At 50.5% G+C, this 23,155-nt stretch overlaps 1 protein-coding gene across 1 annotated transcript in view; it reads left to right on the forward strand.

The window, feature by feature from the left end:
* The window catches only part of UNC79 (unc-79 subunit of NALCN channel complex), a 228,455-nt gene that overhangs the window by 146,751 nt on the left and 58,549 nt on the right, over positions 1 to 23,155 (forward strand). Inside the window, 3 exon segments of the mRNA XM_078787070.1 lie at positions 16,919 to 17,020; positions 17,123 to 17,219; positions 17,383 to 17,523. Of these exon segments, the coding sequence (XP_078643196.1) occupies positions 16,919 to 17,020; positions 17,123 to 17,219; positions 17,383 to 17,523 (340 nt within the window).

Here is a 23,155-nt window from a genome sequence, read left to right on the forward strand (position 1 = left end):
GAAAAAGGACGTAGGGGTAATTAAAAAAGAGTGTCAGACGGTACATGAGGACTTGACGAGAAAAATGAACAAGGTGGTAGAGGTGATGGAGGTTAAAGAGCGGGAGGTGCGGGAGCACATAGAAAAAAATAAAGTGGAGTTAGAGGAAGAACTTAAAGGGGCGCACGAGGAGATGAAGGAGGTGAAACAGAAATTAGAGGAAGTGGAAGAAGGGGTGAGCGAAATTAAGAAGCGACGGAGAGAGGATAAGAAAGAGATAAAAGAGGAGGTAAAAGAATTGGTCCAAAGTCTGTGTTCGGATCGTGATGATGTGCTCATTAACCGGATGAGGGATTCGCAGGTGATGGAGGAGAAGCGAAGAGAAAGAGGACCCGGTGTAAGTGGTGACCAATATGGTCGTGCGTATGATGCGCCAGGTGATTTAATAAGCTTGGGGGTCGAGATAGACCCGGATGTTCGTGAGAGGCCAAGAGTGAGGTGTATGGCTGGTCCGGAGGGTATGGAACGAGAGGTGCGAGGTGTGGGTGAGCAAGGTTGTGGTGGTATGGAATGGGTAGCGGGTTGCGGAGGTGTGACCCATGCATCGACACCAACAGGGGTAGTTGTTGGAGGGACCGGGGAGGCACGAGAGCCCCTTGGGGGTAATGTACTGTGGGGGCCCGGCCGGTTCGGCCCCGCGCTGACCCCGCAAGGGGCGACGCACGGGGTCCGGCAGGCGGGCAACGACTCGCATACGAGGTGGTCCCACAAGGTCCCACTCGCGCCGTATGACGGCAAGAGTGATCTACGCGCGTACCTGGCGCAGTTCGATTGTGTGTGTAAGGGCAACGGTTGGGGTGAGGACGAAGGTGGAGTACACCTGGTGGCCGCATTGCGCGGCGCGGCGGCGGAGGTGCTGACGGCGTTACCAGCGGGTGCTCTCACCCTGCCAGCCCTCCGCGACGCCCTAATTAATCGATTCGGCATTGAACAGCAGAGCGAGCTTGTTAAAGCTCAGCTCGCGCTGCGAAAACGCAAGCCCCAGGAAGCCATCGGGGAACTTGCCCACGACATTCGCCGCGCAGTGGGGATCGCACATGCTAGCATGGCAGCGGATTCCCGGGAAAGCCTGGCGCTGGACCATTTTATCCAGGCCCTCCCGGACATTGAGCTCCGGCAACAGCTCGCCATGTGGCGCCCGCAGACTCTGAGCCAGGCGGCTGATGCTGCGGCCCGTTGGGAAGCAGCGAGGCCCCTGGCCCGGGGGGGCGAGCGTCTCGCAATGGCGGTCCGCCAGGTGGGACCCCCGATGGAGGGCGGACCCCTTAGGGGGCCCGCCCCCGACGTGGGTCCTGACCTGGCGGGCATGGTCCGGAGGCTGGTGGACCAGCGCCTGGCGGGACCTGGACCATGGCAGGCGGCCCCGGAGGTGGCCCGCGGTGGACCATGAGCGGGTAACCCAATTCGGACCTACAGGGGGGGAAATTTGGAATTCCGGAGGCAAGCACCTTATCAGGTGAGGTGCTATACTTGCAACCGTCCGGGTCACCTGGCGCGGCACTGTCGAGCCACGCGCCGGGATGACCCCCGGCGGTTGAGGTCCTCAACTCCGCCCAGGGGGGAGCGGGTTAGCCGACCCCAGACACCCCCCCGCCAGACCCCGGGAAACTAGAAGGTGTCGGGCACGTAGGGCGGTGTTCGGCAGAAGAGGATGGAGGAGAGCCCTCATTGACGCGACAGGTCATTTATTGTGGCCAAATTGGAACCGGTAGCCTGACAATTAGATGCAAAATTGCCGGCGTGGGGGTAGACGCCATAGTGGACACAGGAGCTAGCGCCACGATCATCAGCCCTGTGGTCCTTGATTCGAGCGCAGGTGGCTGGGATAAGATCCAGCGCCTGCAAAATTATAGTTTGCAACTTGCTACCGGGGTAACGGCCCCGATCATAGGGCGTGGTTCTGTGACCCTCAAGTTAGGGTCGGTAAGGAGGGAGATAGATGTTTGGGTGGCGGAGGTGTGCGACCCATGTTTAATAGGGTTGGATTTGTTGACTGCCAGCGGTTGTAAAATCGACTTGTGCCGGGGGATCCTGCAGGTGGGAGTAGAAGTGCTGCCGTTAGGGGGAGTGAGCACGGCCGAGAGAGCGGAGCTGGAGGCTTCCGAGGCCGTGACCATCCCCCCAAGGGCCGAGGCGATAGTGCCGGCCCGGTGGGCAGCTCGCCTAACATGGCAGGAGTCCTGCGGCCTGGTCGAACCGGTGGCAGCGCAGTCCATACCGGGTTTAATCGTGGGCCGCACCCTTGTAAAAACGGACGGACCGGTAGTGGCCGTCCGAGTAATAAATATGAGTACAGAACCACGCACTATAGTAAGGGGCACGAGGGTAGCTGGCTGCACCCCAGTTGAGGAAGTCGCGACAGTGAGGGGCGAGAACGTCCAGCCGAGCCGACCCCGGGGGGAGCCTTCAATAACAAGTAGGAATTGGCCCGATCCCATTTGCGAGATGGTAAATCGTAGTAGCGTAGAGTTGGGAGGTACCCAGAGGGAGGCCTTACACAAACTGGTTGGGTCCCATTTGGACCTCTTCTCCCTGTCCACCGAGGATATTGGACGTACGGGCCTGGTGAAACATCAGATCCACACCGGTGAGGCCCGGCCTATTCGTCAGGCCGCCCGACGGCTCCCTTGGAGCAAGAGGGCGGAAGCTGACGAGCAGGTTGAAAAAATGCTCGACGCAGGCGTGATCGAGCCCTCGGGAAGTCCTTGGATGTCACCTGTTGTGCTGGTCAAAAAGAAGGATGGGACCACGCGGTTCTGCGTGGACTATCGCCAGCTAAACAACGTGACACTCAAGGACTCATATCCCCTGCCAAGGATTGATGACACCCTCGATGCCGTTGCGGGCTCAAATTGGTTTTCAACTTTGGACCTCAAGAGTGGGTATTGGCAGGTGGAGATGGATAGGGCAGGGAAGGAGAAAACGGCATTTTCCACAGGTAAGGGACTGTATCAGTTTACTGTGATGCCGTTTGGTTTGTGTAACGCCCCCGCCACCTTTGAAAGATTGATGGAGCATGTACTAGGCGGCATGCCATGGCAATCATGCCTGGTGTACCTGGATGACGTCCTGGTACATGCCCAAACGTTCCCCCAGGCAGTAGCTAATTTGGACCAGGTGTCCGGGTGCCTCAGACAGGCAGGGTTGAAGCTGAACCCGAGTAAGTGCACTTTGTTTGCAAGAGAGGTGGCCTATCTAGGTCACGTGATCGGCCGCGAGGGGGTAAAAACGGACCCAGACAAAATTAAAGCGGTAGAGGAGTGGCCCGCACCACGTACCATCAAGGAGGTGCGGGGATTTTTGGGACTCTGCTCCTACTACCGGCGCTTTGTGGCGAAATTTGCGGAGTTGGCCCGTCCCCTCCACCGGCTTACGGAGAAGGGGACGCGATTTAATTGGACACGGGAGTGCCACGAGGCCTTCCAAAAATTGAAGGGGTGTCTAACATCCGCACCCCTTCTAGCTTACCCCACTAGTGACGGGACATTTACCCTGGACACGGATGCGAGCCAGGAAGGATTGGGCGCAGTTTTGTCTCAGACACAGGAGGGCGTGGAGAGAGTGATTGGTTATTATAGTCGGGCCTTAAGTAGGCCCGAGCGAAATTATTGCGTCACTTGCAAAGAGTTATTGGCTATGCTGGCTGCCATGAACCATTTCCACCCGTACTTGTACGGGCGGAAATTTTTGGTTAGAACTGACCATTCCTCCTTGCAATGGCTCCTTCGGTTCAAGGAACCAGAGGGCCAAATTGCAAGGTGGTTGGAAAAGTTGCAGCAGTACGATTTTGATGTGGCCCATAGGGCCGGGAAGGCCCATGGTAATGCGGACGCACTCTCTCGGCGTCCTTGTCTGGGGGAAAACTGCAAATTTTGTGCGAGACACGAGGAGAGGGAACAATTGGGCGATTCGGACCCGACCCTCGTTGTCCGGGCAACCCGGGTGAGAGGGCCAATTTTGCCACTAACCGCAGATGAGGAATTCGGAACTTTGGCATGGAGCACGGCCCAGCAGGAGGATCCTGTCCTGGGGCCAGTGTTCAATTGGGTCAAATTGGGGCAAAGACCTAATGGGGAAGAGGTCACCCCCCTCGGGGCGCAAACAAAGGCATATTGGGCTCAGTGGAAAACTCTGGAATTGAAGGATAACATCTTGTATCGCAAGTGGGTGGAGGTTCCCTCTGATAGAACTTCCTGGCTGGTGGTAGTCCCAAACAAATTTAAGACCGATATATTGCAACAGGTGCATGGTACCCGCCCCGGCGGCCATTTGGGCAGGACAAAGACAACATCGCGGGTACGCCGGAGGTTTTATTGGGTGAATATGGGGCGCGACATACAGGACTGGTGTCGGAGATGCGACGCCTGTACTGCCAAAAAGGGACCAGCACGGAGGATGAGGGCCCCCCTTCAATTACACCAGGTGGGGGCCCCCCTAGAGCGGGTGGCCATGGATATCCTAGGCCCACTACCCCGCACCCGCCTAGGTAATAAGTACATCCTCGTTGTGATGGACTACTTCACCAAGTGGCCGGAGGCCTACGCCCTCCCCAACCAAGAAGCAGGGGTGGTAGCGCAGGCCTTCGTGGAAGGATTTGTGTGCCGGCATGGGATTCCACAGGAGTTGCACACCGACCAGGGACGAAATTTTGAGAGCAAATTGCTAAAAGATGTGTGCAGTCTCCTGTCAATTCGGAAAACCAGAACAACGCCTTTAAGACCTCAATCTGACGGGATGGTGGAAAGATTTAACCGAACTCTAATCCAACAACTGGCACTGTTCACCGCCACCCGTCAGGATGACTGGGACGAACATCTCCCTTATTTGCTCATGGCCTACCGAACCAGCCAGCACGGGGCCACCGCATGCAGTCCAGCGTTGCTTATGTATGGGCGGGAGTTACGGGCTCCCGCCGACTTGCTATGCGGTCCCGTGCCAGACACAGTGGTTAACCCGCCGAGGGAGGGGTACGCACGTCACCTAGAGGAAGGCATGGAGCTAGTCCATGCCTTCGCCCGCCGCCAACTCCATCTGGCGGGGGAAAAGATGAAGCGCAGGTACGACGACCGGAGTCAGGGGAGTCAATACGCTCCGGGGATGAAGATTTGGTTCTTTAATCCCCGGAGACGGAAGGGACGGTGCCCAAAACTCACCTCCCCCTGGCAAGGCCCAGGAGTCGTCCTGTCGCAAATCTGTGACGTGGTCATTAAGATCAAAATGGGGCCACGAGCCCTCCCTCGGATCGCCCACGCCGACCGGATAAGACCCTACACCGGCGAGCAGGCGCCCTCGTGGATTGCCTCGGCTTTAGATGCCGAGGCGGGACCCAGTACCTCTGAATAAGGGGGGCTTATTAGTGCCAGAGGACTGGGGGATTGATGAGCGATGGGCCCGGTGGGTAAGGGGGGCATCCCTGCCACCCTTCCCATAGGTGGGGGCAAAGGAGCAATAGTTTATGGGGTGTATGGCAGTGAAAACTAGCCCGGGTGGGTTAGGATATTGATAGGGATCTAGCGAAGATGACATTAGGTGACGTTAAGGTTAGTTAGTGACTGATACCTGTAGTGGGGACGCAGGTAGATTAGTATGGATGATAATGACGTGGGAGCGCAATAGTTTAAAGGGACGACTGGGAAGCGCAAGTTTCAGAGGGGAGTAGTTAGATGAGATGATGCTGTGTGAGAACTGGACAGGTGTGTGGAGCAGTGTATGAGTAGTGAGTGTTGTGGATCAGCGCGAATGCGCTTGGGGAGAGAAGGGTGCAGGCGGCACCAAGAGTGAGAGCACAGGTGTGCAGGTACAGGTGTGTGGAGAGAGTTGGAGTAAGTGGTACGGAGTGGTGTGCATGGTGCGAAGGTGTGGATGGGGGAAGAGTGGACCCCTTTCACGAGTACCCGGGGCGGGTAGTGTAAGTGTTAGGTAGAGGGTATAGGTAAATTGTGGTTGGATATTGGCATTTGTGGTGCGGTTGCAGAATGGTATTGTGGATGGGTGCATTAGTGTTGTGGAAATGGCTGGGCGTGTAGCCTGTTAGTGTGTGTAGTTGGTTGGGCACTCCACCACTGTGAGGATGTCGGCCAGGTGAGGCCGCAGGTGGGCTCTGGGAGCCGTTAGTGTCAGTGGGTGCCTGAGGATCCCGGGTGTGGATCGGGCAGCCCAGTGCCAGAGAGGGCACCGAGTGGGGAGAGCGCCAGAGGGCCTTCCCCAGGTAGTTAGGTTAGGGTAAGGAGCAGGTAAGCTCGGAGGCAACTGCAGTGGTGGAGGTGTGCAGGTGGGTAGACCCGCTGGGAGAGGTACACGCCACAGCCCAGAAATTGTGCGAGGGCACTGGGAGATGAATCGGGGGAGTGAGACCCCAAATTGAAAAGCACCACAGTTGGTCAATGGGAATTGGTTTTTAGAACCCATAGTGTAAGAGGGCCAATGGTTTGGCCGGAGAAAGACCCCGGGTAGTGTAAAGTTGTTAAAGTCATTTAGGAAATAGTTAGGATTGATGAACCTGTCGCACCATACGCAGCCACTTACCTGTGATGATGATGACTCCACACCTGTGTTTTCTTTGTTCTGTGTGCAGGAAATGAGAATTGCTGTGAGGATTTGTGAGACGCATCACGACGTGGATGAGACATTGGGGTGATTCCGTCTCTCCCTCCCTAGGAGGGACTGATGATGAATTGGTAATGGCAAATTTTGATGTTGAGTTGGAGATGGCAAATTATGATGTTGAGTTGAAAATGGCAAATTTGATTGGTTAGGAGGGAGAGAAGACGAATTTGGTATATGGGAGGAACGGGGAAGACAGTAGGGACGTTTGTTGATTTGTAAAGTAGATGTTTATGGGTAGTGTTGTGTTTTGTGGATACAGTAAGGGGTAAGGGAGGGGCCATGTAGGTTACCTGGTGGGGGGGGGGGGGGCGTACGGTAGGAACGTACCTGTCTCACCTGGTTCCCATGTGCCCCCAGTGTGCATTACCTTGCATTGCGTGCACTTTTGCGCCCTTACCACCTTACTCACTTGTCTGCTTCTTTTGTCTCCCACCTCCGAGGATCTGGCTTTGGGGCAGAGAGAGAGGAGAGAGAGGTGCTGGCTCCGCAGTTGTGGGCCTGCACTTTCGCTGCTTGCTGCCTGGATCGATACACCATATGGACCGCAATTTTGGTGGCCACCCACAATGGACCGCAATTCTTTTGCGGCCAAGCACCACCCGTGGATGGACCTATGGGTCAACGTGGCACCTATGCCATACAGGTGAACCACTTATAGTTGGCCCCCTGACGGCCACAATAAAGAAATGGACGCGGTTGGCGCCTTTCTTTATTTTTGAAAGAAGTAAGAAGGCCAAGTGCACCACACGAAGGCAAGACCAGCGGCAGAACATCGGCCGGCTGCGACACCACACCATGATTATTAAACATTTTATTGGTGCACCGGATGGTGCTGACTGTGTGATGGGGTGGTGCTTTAGGTGCTGGGAAGGGGTGCTCTGCACATTATTAAAGGCCGCAAGGCCACAGAGCACTCGTGGGTTGGTGTATCGATGCTGGCATGCGTGCTCTCTCTATGCATAACATCTGCATGTGTTCCTCCAAAAACAGGTCCTGGATCGTAGTGTAAATATCAGCGTAGTCTTGTAAATAATGCTCCCTACCGGCTGTATGTTTAGTTTGCGAATTCTTTCCGCGATTCGGTTATCCTGTGGGTGTGTTTCTGTGAGGAGAAGGGTGCAACGTCGCAGGGGGACATATTTACTCATTTGTGAACATCTGTAAAACTGTCGCACTCAGGGTAGAGTTAATAGTAGAAGGAACTACATCTGAGTGCCACACTAAAATAGGTAAAAATTTATCGGGTCGGGACGCCCCGAGGGTAGAGAAGGGTGCAATGTTGCGGATATGGCATTTGGCCTCCATATCCGCTTGTAAATATTCCCCTATTTCCCCAATACTCCCCAACTATCCCCAATCCCCCATTCCCTAGTCCCATTGCCTGTAAATAACACTCTGTAGAACCGACCTTCCCCTTTTTCCCCCATTAAATGTCGTGCCCAGGTCCACCGCATCTCACGTAGACAACTTTCGGACATCTTGCTAGTTATTCTTAGTCTATGTCAGTTAAGGACTCGTTTCCATTAATTCTGACTCTTCGTTGCACCAGAATGTGATTGTATGGCACCAGTAGTGAGTTTAGGACCTCCCCATACCTCCTCCCATCTTCCTCATGAAACAACAACAACAACAACTACAACAACGGCGTGCGGGGAGTGTGCGTCCTCACACCGGCTTGGTTAGCCGCCATTGACCATGCGCTCCGACGGGGTTACCACGAAGGGACTCACTGTCAGCTCCTCGTCAAGGGCGGAGCCCGGTAACCCCCCCGCACCCAATGAGAAGGGCGGACTGATTCCATCTGGGGCGGAGCTAACTAGCCGAGGGCGTGTCACTCCCCGCCGGATATACGCAGCCTACCGGACGTGACGTCAGATGCGCCTCAGCCACGAAGAAGAACCAGTCGCGACCTCCAGCGCTGAGAGACCTCCCCGCATCTCTGGACCGGACCGGGTCGATTCTGCCTTGAGCCAAGAGTGCACCTTGAGCCATCGACTACCCGCCTTTCCTTGCCATCAATCCCCGTGTGAGTCAGTCTTGTCCCGTTTATCTGTCGTCTGTCGGGGCTAAGATAAGCCCGTGTTTAAGTGCCCACCTTTCTATGCTGTCTCTCTTGTCTTTGTAATCTAACCTTCCGCAATATTATAACCTCCTCCGGAGGTCTTGAGAACCGTACCCCTTGTGTCGTTGCCTTAATCCCAGCCGTTGTGTCCTTTTCCTTCATTGATTTAGCATAGCGCGATTCGGCCAACGTTCGAGTGTAATCGGGTAACTTGTGCGAACACGGCGGCCATTCCGCTCGGCCCATCATAACATCTAAGTCGTGTCCGTAACAATATATATATATATATATATATATATATATATATATTGTTACGGACATGACTTAGATGTTGCTTGACCGAGCGGAATGGCCGCCGTGTTCGCACAAGTTACCCGATTACACTCGAACGTTGGCCGAATCGCGCTATGCTAAATCAATGAAGGAAAGGACACAACGGCTGGGTTAAATGACACGACACCAGGGGTACAGTTCTCAAGACCTCCGGAGGAGGATATAATATGGGTTATGCAGAACGTTTAGATTACACGGCACAGAGGTACAGCACAGTAAGATGGGCACTTATACACGGTCTTATCTTAAATCCCGACAGACCACAGACAAACGGGACAAGACTGACTCACACAGGGATTGATGGCAAGGAAGGGCAGGCAGTCGATAGCTCAAGGTGCACCTTGGCTCAGGGGCAGAATCGACCCGGTCCGGTCCAGAGATGCGGGTAGGTATCATCGCGCTGGAGGTGGCGTCCGTTTCTCTTCAAGCTCAGGCGCATCTGACGTCACCTCCGTCTTCCTGCGCATGTCCAGCGGGGAGTGACACGCCCACGGCTCGTTAGCTCCGCCCCAGATGGAATCGGTCCGCCGCTTCTTATTGGGTGCGGGGGGTTACCGGGCTCCGCCCTTGACGAGGAGCTGACAGTGAGCCCCTGCGTGGTAACCCCGTCGGAGCACATGCTCAATGGCGGCTAACCAAGCCGGAGTGAGGACGCACACTCCCCGCGCCGCCGCCGCGCCGCCGCCGCTATTGTTGTTGTTGGTGTTGTTGTTCCATGAGGAAGAGATGCGGGGAGGTATTGGGAGGTCCTAAACTTACTAACGGTGCCATACAATCACATTCTGGTGCAACGAAGAGTCAGAATTAATGGAAACGAGTCCTTAACTGACATAGACTAAGAATAACTAGCAAGATGTCCTATAGTTGTCTACGTGAGATGCGGTGAACCTGGGCACGACATTTAATGGGGGAAAAAAGGGAAGGTCGGGGCTACAGAGTGTTGTTTACAGACAATGGGACTAGGGAATGGGGGATTGGGGATAGTTGGGGAGTATTGGGGAAATAGGGGAATATTTACAAGCGGATATGGATGGAGGCCAAATCCCATATCCGCAACATTGCACCCTTCTCTACCTCGGGGCGTCCCGACCCGATAAATTTTTACCTACGTTAGTGTGGCACTCAGATGTAGTTCCCTCTACTATTAACTCAACCCTGAGTGCGACAGTTTTACAGATGTTCACAAATGAGTAAATATGTCCCCCTGCGACGTTGCACCCTTCTCCTCACAGAACCACACCCACAGGATAACCGAATCGCGGAAAGAATCCTCAAACTAAACATACAGCCGGTAGGGAGCATTATTTACACAAGACTACACTGATATTTACACTACGATCCAGGACCTGTTTTTGGAGGAACACATGCAGATGTTATGCATAGAGAGAGCACGCATGCCAGCATCGATACACCAACCCACGAGTGCCCTGTGGCCCTACGGCCTTTAATAATGTGCAGAGCACTCCATCCAAGCACCAAAAGCACCACCCCATCATGTACAGTCAGCACCATCTGGTGCACCAATAAAGTGTTCATAAAAATGCACAATTAAGTATCCATGGTCACCGGTGGTGTCGCAGCCGGCCGATGTTCTGCCGCTGGTCTTGCCTTCATGGAGCACTTGGCCTTCTGGCTTCCTTAGAAATAAAGAAAGGCGCCAACCGCGTCCATTTCTAAATTGTGGCCATTCAGGGGGGCCAACTAAAAGTGGTTCACCTGTATGGCATAGGTGCCACGTTGACCCATAGGTCCATCAACGGGTGGTGCTTGCCCGCAAGAGAACTGCGGTCCATGGTGGGCGGCCACAAAAATTGCGGTCCATATGGTGTATCGATCCAGGCAGCAAGCAGCGAAAGTACAGGCCCACAACTGCGGAGCCAGCACCTCTCTCTCCTCTCTCTCTGCCCCAAAGCCAGATCCTCGGAGGTGGGAGACAAAAGAAGGAGACAAGTGAGTAAGGTGGTAAGGGCGCAAAAGTGCACGCAATACAAGATGATGCACACTGGGGGCACATGGGAACCAGGTGAGACAGGTACGTTCCTACCGTACCCCCCCCCCCCCCCCCCCCCACCAGGTAACCTACATTGCCCCTCCCTTACCCCTTACTGTATCCACAAAACACAACACTACCCATAAACATCTACTTTACAAATCAACAAACGTCCCTACTGTCTTCCCCGTTCCTCCCATAAACCAAATTCGTCTTCTCTCCCTCCTAACCAATCAAATTTGCCATTTCCAACTCTCATCAAAATTTGCCATCTCCATTTCAACATCAAAATTTGCCATCACCAATTCATCATCAGTCCCTCCTAGGGAGGGAGAGATGGAATCACCCCAATGTCTTATCCACGTCGTGATGCGTCTCACCAATCCTTACAGCAATTCTCATTTCCTGCAACTCAAAACAAAGAAAACACAGGTGTGGAGTCATCATCATCACCACAGGTAAGTGGCTGCGTATGGTGCGACAGGTTCATCAATCCTAACTATTTCCTAAATGACTTTAACAACTTTACATTACCCGGGGTCTTTCTCCTGCTAAACCATTGGCCCTCTTACACTATGGGTTCTAAAAACCAATTCCCATTGACCAAACTGTGGTGCTTTTCAATTTGGGGTCTCACTCCCCCGATTCATCTCCCGGTGCCTCGCACAATTTCTGGGCTGCGACGTGTAGCTCTCCCAGCAGGTCTACCCACCTGCACACCTCCACCACTGCAGTTGCCTCCGAGCTTACCTGCTCCTTACCCTAACCTAACTACCTGGGGAAGGCCCTCTGGCGCTCTCCCCACTCGGTGCCCTCTCTGGCACTGGGCTACCCGGGTCCGTCCTCTGGATCCTCGGGCCCCACTGACACTAACGGCTCCCAGAGCCCACCTGCGGCCTCACCTGGCCGACATCCTCACAGTGGTGGAGTGCCCAACCAACTACACACACTAACAGGCTACACGCCCAGCCATTTCCACAACACTAATGCACCCATCCACAATACCATTCTGCAACCGCACCACAAATGCCAATATCCAACCACAATTTACCTATACCCTCTACCTAACACTTACACTACCCGCCCCGGGTACTCGTGAAAGGGGTCCACTCTTCCCCCATCCACACCTTCGCACCATGCACACCACTCCGTACCACTTACTCCAACTCTCTCCACACCACTCATTCTCTGCTCCATATATTCCACACACCTGTACTTGCACACCTGTGCTCTCACACCTGGTGCCACCTGCACCCTTCTCTCCCCAAGCGCATTCGCGCTGATCGACAACACTCACTACTCATCCACTGCTCCACACACCTGTCCAGTTCTCACACAGCATCATCTCATCTAACTACTCCCCTCTGAAACTTGCGCTTCCCAGTCGTCCCTTTAAACTATTGCGCTCCCACGTCATTATCATCCATACTAATCTACCTGCGTCCCCACTACAGGTATCAGTCACTACCTAACCTTAACGTTACCTATTGTCATCTTCTAGGGCCCTACACACCATATAACCTAACCCACCCGGCTAGTTTTCACTGCCATCAACCCCATAAACTATAGCGCATTTGCCCCACTTTTGTGAGGGATGACAGAGTTGCCATCCCACCACATCGGGCATCTCCCACTACCAATTTTGCACATTAAATTTCAACAAATGAAAAATTTGCCAATCACTACTCATCATCTGCCAATCATTACTGCCAATCCTTTGCCAATCATCAAATTTTGTTTTTCTAATTTCGGGGCCAAAACACTATCCTCATCACACAGTCTACTCACTAATGCCTCTCGGTGCGCCAATTCCTGTCCAAAGCCCGGCTTCGTAAAGCCAAGCCATGAATGCGGGTTGTGTTGTGCCAGCGGCTGGACGCGTCCGGCACTCGGTGCAGGGAAGGAGGTTTACCCGGGCCGAGATCCCACGCACCATCTCGGCACGGAGCCATCCCATGGCCCGATCTCGACCTGCCGGAATGCCTCAACAAAAAGTGGTCGCCATGACGACCCTTCCTATCGGGCTGCCAGCTCCGCCTAGTGGAGCACGGACGCGGCCGTTCCACGCGAGGCCCAGCGTGGATCACGCACGGCGGTCCTTTCGAACCCGCCGTGGCTCGGATCCCCGCTGGTTCTCGCGGCACGCGAAGCCCGGCACGCACCAAGGGCCCGATTCGGCTATAAGTCGTTCTAACCTCTAACCCGGTTATCGTCGATGCCTCACCTGGATGCTTACAAGCATACACTACCCCTTTCTTGCTCATACATGCAGCCGTTTCCCTGCTCCTCGTCGTACCTTTTCTTACACACCTCGGTACACTCATTCCACTCCCAGCCTTGGTCACACACCTGACCACCGAACACTTTGGCACACATTCGTTGGTCGCACACCTCACCAACACACCTCTTCGCGCCCCCTCCTCGGTCACCTCCTCTGTGACAATCACAGGTGTGCCCTCACTCGCACACCCAACCACGTGCCTCACTACCAATTCCAGCGTGCATTCCCACTCACGCTCTACCATTCCAGGTGTGCATCCTTCCATTCCAGGTGTACATCCTCGCTCACCTGTCACAACCAACTCACGCTCCTTGTCACTCTCACTACTCTCACCACCACTCTTGACAACGCACTCACCCTTACTCCCGACAGCGCACTCTTTCCTCATGCACCTGTCCGTTACACACCTTCCTCGCGCACACTCTCCCGTTACACCCTCTGTAACACTCACCACAGGCGTGCATTCTCCTTCACTCTTGACAGCGCACTCTTTCCCCATGCACCTGTCCGTTACACACCTTTCTCGCGCACACTCTCCCGTTACATCCTCTGTAACACTCACCACAGGCGTGCATTCTCCCTTTACACCCTCCGTAACACTCCTCACTACGCGCTTCCATGTGCTCCCTCGCACACGCGCTACGACCGACTCACTCTCGCCAGCACCCTCACTCCTTGGCACACACTTTTTCCTCACACACCCCAGAGTCGGACTTTCTCGCACACCTCCTTTTTCGCACACCAGACCTGTCGCACACTTCACCAACGGCCTCTCACGAACACCCGGGTCCATCTCGACCCCCAAGCTCATTAAATCACCTGGCGCATCATACGCACGACCATATTGGTCACCACTTACACCGGGTCCTCTTCCTCTTCGCTTCTCCTCCATCACCTGCGAACCCCTCATCCGGTTAATGAGCACATCATCACGATCCGAACACAGACTTTGGACCAATTCTTTTACCTCCTCTTTTATCTCTTTCTTATCCTCTCTCCGTCCCTTCATAATTTCGCTCACCCCTTCTTCCACTTCTTCTAATTTCTGTTTCACCTCCTTCATCTCCTCGTGCGCCCCTTTAAGTTCTTCCTCTAACTCCACTTTATTTTTTTCTATGTGCTCCCGCACCTCCCGCTCTTTAACCTCCATCACCTCTACCACCTTGTTCATTTTCCTCGTCAGGTCCTCATGTACCGTCTGACACTCTTTTTTAATTACCCCTACGTCCTTTTTCATCTCCTTCTGTGTCGATTTTAAACCCTCTATTACCGCTGTGTTCTTCTTTACCTGGTCCCCCAACTCCTTTTGTCCCACTGTCAGTTGTTCTACTCCCAGCGTCAACTCCTCTATACCACCTTGCAATTTTACAGTCCCCTTTCTCACCTCCTTCTCCATGCGCTCCTTACAGTGCCTCACCTCCTCGCGCACTCCTCCGACCTCCTCACTCACACCTCTTCTGATCTCTTCTCCCATCACTTGCATCTCCTGCCCAGATGCCACCCTCATCTGCTCCATTTCCTCCCTGTGAGCATCCAGTTTGGTTTCTACCCCCATTCTGACCCCCTCTATCTGCTGCCCCATTTGTTTAACTTCCCTTTCCGCTTGGTCCCTCATGTCCCTCAATTTGCCTTCCATACTGTTTTCCAACCCCTCTAACCCCTTTTGCATCCCTTCCATTTGATTCTCTTGAGCGGCCATTCTGTTTTCTACCCCCATTAACCCATGTTTTAATCCCTCACCGGTACCCCTCGCTTCGTCCCTCATTACCCCCATTTGGCCCTCCAATCGCTCACCCTGAGCATCCATCCGGTTCCCCATTAGTCCCATACTGCTTTTCAAACCTCTAATTTGGTCTCCCAATTGCTCACTATTCTTTTCCATAAGGGCCGTCATTTGCATCATAAAAAGGTTCAAATCCACCGGTGGCGCTACTACGGTCGCGGGCGCGGTCGCCGTGGCCATGTGCGAGGCGCCATTTTGCGCGCCCGTAACCTCGTGCGCGACGACGCTATTTTGCGAGCCTGCCACCCTCACTGCTTCGCTCTCCTCATGTCCCTCAATTTGGTCCTGGATCGACCCTGCCTCACTCTCCTCTACCGGAACCCAGCCATCTTGATCCGCTATAGCGCGACTTTCAAAATTCGGGTTTTTATTTTTTTAAAACACAATCAAATTTCGCCGTTATAATTTCGAGCGCGTTTCACGCGCTCGGGTCCAATCTCACTCCTCGACACCAATTGTTACTCTAATAGTACAATTGGTGTTCCAAAATTTGGGCCTAACAAATTTAGTCCCAGGTCCGAATCCAACTCCTGACAACCAATTGTTACGGACACGACTTAGATGTTGCTTGACCGAGCGGAATGGCCGCCGTGTTCGCACAAGTTACCCGATTACACTCGAACGTTGGCCGAATCGCGCTATGCTAAATCAATGAAGGAAAGGACACAACGGCTGGGTTAAATGACACGACACCAGGGGTACAGTTCTCAAGACCTCCGGAGGAGGATATAATATGGGTTATGCAGAACGTTTAGATTACACGGCACAGAGGTACAGCACAGTAAGATGGGCACTTATACACGGTCTTATCTTAATTCCCGACAGACCACAGACAAACGGGACAAGACTGACTCACACAGGGATTGATGGCAAGGAAGGGCAGGCAGTCGATAGCTCAAGGTGCACCTTGGCTCAGGGGCAGAATCGACCCGGTCCGGTCCAGAGATGTGGGTAGGTATCGTCGCGCTGGAGGTGGCGTCCGTTTCTCTTCAAGCTCAGGCGCATCTGACGACACCTCCGTCTTCCTGCGCATGTCCAGCGGGGAGTGACACGCCCACGGCTCGTTAGCTCCACCCCAGATGGAATCGGTCCGCCGCTTCTTATTGGGTGCGGGGGGTTACCGGGCTCCGCCCTTGACGAGGAGCTGACAGTGAGCCCCTGTGTGGTAACCCCGTCGGAGCACATGCTCAATGGCGGCTAACCAAGCCGGAGTGAGGACGCACACTCCCCGCGCCGCCGCCGCGCCGCCGCCGCTATTGTTGTTGTTGGTGTTGTTGTTCCATGAGGAAGAGATGCGGGGAGGTATTGGGAGGTCCTAAACTTACTAACGGTGCCATACAATCACATTCTGGTGCAACGAAGAGTCAGAATTAATGGAAACGAGTCCTTAACTGACATAGACTAAGAATAACTAGCAAGATGTCCTATAGTTGTCTACGTGAGATGCGGTGAACCTGGGCATGACATTTAATGGGGGAAAAAAGGGAAGGTCGGGGCTACAGAGTGTTGTTTACAGACAATGGGACTAGGGAATGGGGGATTGGGGATAGTTGGGGAGTATTGGGGAAATAGGGGAATATTTACAAGCGGATATGGATGGAGGCCAAATCCCATATCCGCAACAATATATATATATTTATTTATATATATATATATATATATATATATATATATATATATATATATATATATATATATATATATATATATATATATATATATATATATATATATATATATAAAATATATAATATCGTATTTTACTGTTACAAGCACTTCGGGACTGTCAAAACCTAAAATGTACTTTTACCTACCACTACAAAGACATGAAGCGGGGTTCTCTCGGTGCTTTGGTGCTGCAGCCATTGAAACAGCAAATAGAACATCAAGGAATTGGCTTGGCCACTGTGAGCCCTTGGGATTCAGGTGATACTCCTTGTTTCTTTGCTACATTTCAGCGTTTGACAAAGAAGTAAACTTTTGATATGGAGGCAGTTTGTTACTCTGCGAATCTCTTCATGTTTGCAGGAACCAAATGTAACTTGGCGTCTCTGCCAAGTATACCAAGCATGTTTGTACCTGTCCCAGAGGAATTTGCAGAGCAGAGCAGCCTGGCTGCAGACAGGTACAGTATGTATGAGAGGTTGAGATGGAAATGATGCAGTTTTTCTCATTTACCATAATAATTATTGGATACTTATTTAACTATGAATAGTTTCAGCTGTAGTGTTAGAAATAATAAGAATGGAGATGTTTCTGAGAGGTATAGAAATGATGCTTGTGTGCAGGTGTCATGATTGTGGAGCTGTCCTTGAGGAATATGACGAAGAAACACTAAGTCTTGCCATCGTTGTACTTTCCACATTTGTCCACCTAAGCTCAGACATTGCTGCCCCAATTCTGTTGGACTTGCTGCAGTCTGTTGGCAGGTACAATGGGCAACATACCACGTGGAATCTGTTTGCTGCTTTTTCATACTGTGTGGCATGAGCATCTTCTCCATGTCATTGCGCTTCATTGTGAGATGATACTTTTAGTTTGTGCTTGTCTGCTCTGATTGAACGAGCTGGTGACTGATCTAGAAAATGTTAGTCCCACCATTCTTCTGATTTCATGCCAGTTTCCTTATTCTTCAACCATCAGGATTAGGCTTTTAAAATTATTAAAACAAATTTGTGTAAAATTATTAACTATTTGTGTATCTTATGTACATGCATATGTACATACTTGTACTTATCTTCAAGCCTTATGTCCCATTGGGACGAAGAGGATAAGTAAGTAAGTATGCACATACTTTGTGGACAGAGCATCAATGCTGCCGAAGAGTTTCGTGTAGACAACTACAAATTATTTCCCAAACTTCTTGAGAAGTTTCAATTATCTTCTTATAAACTCCTTTTGTGTTCTTGATGCTCTTCTGTATTTGAGTTGCGGAGTCGTAATAAATTGGGCAATAAGTATGATGCAAGTTCTAAAGAAAATGGTTTATAAGTGTTAAGGTTCCTATTTAAAATCCCATTAGGCTTCCATTGTACAAAGACCCATACAAGCTCAACCATTTGAAAACACAAACGTGTACTGTTCTTGTAGTTTACTTTATTTCATTTCAACTCAATTTGGCCCTGGCTTTGATCTCTGATCATCAATTTGGTTTCAGACCTGGACACTCCACTCTGGACATGCTGCTTCTGCTTTCTCAACAATGGATGTAAATATTCGGTTTATGCGTCAGAGACTTGTAAATATTCACAAAGCTTATTCATTCTTTATTAAGACTTGAAAGGATATTTGCTCTGGACTAATATCATGAAAGTCTTGCTTCTGTGCAGTAATGAACCCCCTGGAAACCACAGATACTGATTTCCAGACATTACCACACTTACTTCACCATTGCTTTCCATTAACCTACCGAAACATGGAGTCGATCCATTCATGTGAATCCCAGACTATTGTCTGTCCATTGGTGGCCGTAGTGAGAGTGTCATGGTAGAGTTGTATAGCCATCCATATCCATTCTGTGGTTGTCCCAACACCCCCACTTGAAATAAATCCATTAATATACTGCTGAATATGATGATTGTGTGTCGTCTCTTTCGACGAATCTCTTCCCTTCGTTGGTGTGCTCACTAAGCATTGTGCATTGTGCGATGGTGGTATAGTCCAATGCGGGACCCATCGTGTCTACCACAAACATCACAGGTATAGACTGGTCCTTGCGGAGATGGACGTTGGCAGGTTTTCCTTTCTTGCCTCCGCTGTCTCTCGATAGCAAGTCTCACACATTGAAAGTGGTCCAGGCCTTTGCAACAAATGTTATGCCAAGCTGACCTGCTTGTGGCGTAATGTTCCCAGGTGACAACTGGGATGGCACAAGACTTAAGTGTAGACTTAAGGATGTCCTTGTAGTGCTTTCTTTGTCCACCATGTGCCCATTTACCAAATTTGAGTTGTCCATAGAAAAGCGCTCTTGGGATTCTATGGTCTTCCATGCGTGTGAGGTGTCCTGACCAGTGAAGCTGGGCTTGCATCAGGAAATACTCAATTTCTTGGATATGACAGCAGTCTAGGATTGAGGTGTTAGGTATTCTATCTTGCCAGGTGATGCCAAGGCATCGCATATGGAATTGATCAAGGTGCTTGATATGGGGACGGTAGGGTGTCCAAGATTCACATCTGTACAGGAGTGTCGATAAGACAACAGCACAATAGACACTGATCTTGGTATCCATGCCAACGGTGATGTGTCAATCTTCCAAAGGACACACATGCTTTACCGAGTCTTAATGTTACTTCGTCGTCAATGATTCTTCATCTTCGGCATATGCACCTGGTCTCGGGCGAAGCATAGCATTGGTCTTCTTGAGGCTAATTGTAAGGCCATAGCGATGAGCAGATTGGGCAATGGAGTTGACAATAAATTGCATATCTTCGAGATTATGACTGAAGAGTCGCGAGACTTTGGAATCATTGGAGAAAAGTAGATCACGGACCAACATTTCTGTGATTCTGGACTTTGCCTTCAGATGCTGCAAATTAAAGACACTACCATCAGTGCGAAACTGGATCATCACTCCCCGGGTGCTATCTTTGAAGGCATCATGAAGCATAGAGGAAAACACAATGCGAAATAATAGGGGAGCGAGGTCACAACCTTGCTTTGTGCGGTTGGTAACAGGAAATGACTCATAATTGTATCCATTGTCCCTGACACAAGCAACCATGCCATTGTGGAAGGACCTGAGGATGTTTATCAACTTAGTCGGACAGCCGACTTTGTAAAGTAGCTTCCACAGGCCTTCTCTACTGACCAGATCAAACGCTGTTGGTGACATGTGATTAAGAATGATGCGGGCAAGTATTTTCCGAGCAATATATGTACATACTTGAACTTATCCATATATGTACATACTTGGACTTGTACATACTTGTAATGATGTGGGCATTTTCTGATGCCTTTCCAGATGGCTTCTCTTTGATAGCCCTGGTGGTCTCTATTTTAGTCAGAGGGTGGGCAAGGTCGTCTAACATAGGCTGCTGTGGAAGAGAGTCAGTCGCCACATCCGAGATGGAGGAGGGGCAATTGAGGACACCATTAAAGTGTTACTGCTGAATATAACTTAAGTAAAGAATATCTATGTATCACCGATATACAATATACTGTACATTCAAGATTGCCAGGACATTCAGACTAATAAAATTAGCTTATCATGAGATTCAGTCGTGGAGTAAGCAATTTACCTGTAGGCTACTTATGAATGAATGAATGAATGAATAGCTCATCATATCATTCCCATCACCTATTGGTTACAACCTGAGATAGCCAGAGATGAGCGCACCTCCTTCTGAGCTGTCGAGCCTGGAGTTCCAATCTTGACACAGCTATGCGCTGTCATCACAGTTTTTAGTAAGGAGGGAGATCCATCAATATGTGTGCTATCCATCCAAAAATGATGAAATGGTGCATACCAAATCTCTACTACTACTTTGATGGCCCTATCTATTCCCACTTTCTTGTTGGATTGTCCAGGGAAGGTTTTCGGCCCAAGTATATACCTACCACATACGTGCCATACTTAGTCTCAAAGCAAACTTTCTTGTCTTTCGAGGCATGAGGTTGCCTTGCTGTATGTAACATTAATATGAACAAAGAAGCAGAGAGCGGTCCACCATTTACCACCATTTCTGGAAGGATCAAACAAGGTTGTTATTTATCTTTTTTCCTGTTCTAAGAGCCCAAACAAAATCGAGCCAGTTACCATCATGACGTCTTGTAAAGTAACAAACTTCACCCGCATCGCCCTGCTTGCAAAACACCAATTGGACAATGTATAGTTGGGATCTAACCAAGTTGGGTCAGGGATCTAACCTAGACTACACAGCTCAAGTTGTGTGTTTAAACAAGTGTCCAAATAAATGTATAGAACAGGTATTGTTTTTACCTCCGCCACCAAAGGTATTTTTTTCACCCGTCTGTCTGTGAGCAGGATATCTCAAAAATGTATGAATGGATTCGGACGAAATTTGGTGGACGAGTTGGTTAGGTGACAAGAAGAAGCTAAATAGATTCTGGTTCAGGTCAGAATCCAGATCCAGCCTATCAATGGGTACAAAGCATAAACTGTTCAGCCTGGTGGAGGTATGCACTCTACCGAGTGTTATTATACAGACTTGGCATTTAATATGGAATTTTTTTTTTGTGGGGGTGAACTTACTTTTCAAGATGACTTAGAACCAAAAGTTCATTGGAATTATGTTGAAATTATTCTAGATTTTGTTAATGTGACCTTTAAAAGAAACAAAAACCACATTTGACATTTCGAAGCAAATAAATTGATCCTTGAAAGTGATGTAAACTGATATCGAACTCAATTCACGCACAGTACTGTGTTAAACTTCTGTACGTTTTCCAGAAGTATCTCTTTATTTTACACATGAGCCAAAAAAAAATTCAACAAAAACAAAAGCTAAATGATGACTGGGATTACGGACAGTAAAATTACAGTTCAGTACTTCATGTAACCCCCACGAGCATTCAGGAGAGCACGTACACATTGACGCATGCTGTTCACAAGATTTGCCAAGGTTTGAACAGGAATCGCTTGCCATGCAGTGGCAATAGTCTGCTGCAATTCACGCACAGAGGTAGGCTGCTGGTCCAAGTTGTCGATTTGACGCGTTAATTCTGCCCACAAGTTCTCTATCGGATTCATATCCGGGGACTTGGCAGGCCACTCCATATGCTCTACACCATGGTCAGCCAGAAAGTGTTGGATCATGCGAGCACGATGAGACTGTGCATTGTCATCTTGGAGACAACGTTTCCACGAAAGGCTGCATGAGCAAATGGAAGCAATGTTTCTTCCAGAATGACCCTGTACTTGAACTGGTTCAGGTTTCCATTCAGAACAACCAGGTCAGTTTTGCCCCCCTGCATGAAAAGCAGCCCAAACGGTCACCCCACCACCTCCAGCTTGGACTCTTGGCACTATACAATCTTCATTGTGGGCTTCATGCACTTGTCTGCGCACTCGGACGCGGCCATCTTGACGATAGACGAGAAATCTAGACTCGTCACTGAAGGTCACGTGATTCCAGTGTCCTGGCTGCCATTGACGGTGCTCTCTGGCCCACTGCAATCGGCGCTGGCTGTGTTGTCTGGTCAGGCGTGGCTTTCTCAGGGGACGCCTGGCACGATAGCCTGCTTGAACCAGTCGTTGGTTAACTAGCCTTCTGGATACAGGCACATTTGTCAGTTGCTGCCACTCAGTCCTAAGCCAATTAGCTGACTTGCTACGGCCATTGCAGACTAACCGGTGCAGCTGGTGATCATCTCTCCTTGTGGTTCTGCGTGGACGTCCTGGCCTCGGTATTGGAGTAGGGGCACCCCTCTGAGCATTTCGTTTCAGGATCTTTGACACCTGACCTTGAGTGATGCCATACTGCCGAGCAATAGCACGCTCTTTCATGCCAGAATTTCGTAAAGCCACCACTCCATGACAAACAGCATTGTCAAGTTGACGGACCATCTCCAGAGGAAGCGGCAATAACTTTTGTAGACGTGCAGCAGTTGTTTTCCACTAATACAGAACGTAACAACCCTTATATACCTGATTGTGAAGCCAATCGTCAAATGTACCTGTCCTTACATTTTGTCACGCCACCTGTGATATAATCCTGTTGTTGACTTCTTGCTGCGAAAGACAATCAGTGACATGGTTCTTTCAACAAAGACATCACCGAAGGGTAAAAGAAACTCACCAGATTGATATACTGAGTTCAGAAAGTGAAATATTTCAAGTCAAGAAAAAAAAAAATTCCATATTAAATGCCAAGTCTGTAGTTAAGCCTCAATCTATAGGATAAAGGAAGGCTAATTGCTGTTGTGGGGTTAGATTCTACCATTAGTGTCCCCAATTTCTAATGGTAACAGAGTTTCTTTGACCACGAGCAGTACTAAACAACCATTTAGAAAATTATTTTTATTATTATTATTATACTGTATACTGTACTTTTTTTTTTTCTTCCTGCATTCGAATTTCCAAACTGGCCAACCCCTGCTCT

This window comes from Myxine glutinosa, chromosome 11, assembly GCF_964187855.1.
Source record: "Myxine glutinosa chromosome 11, kmMyxGlut1.1, whole genome shotgun sequence".
Taxonomy (NCBI): Eukaryota; Metazoa; Chordata; class Myxini; order Myxiniformes; family Myxinidae; genus Myxine; species Myxine glutinosa.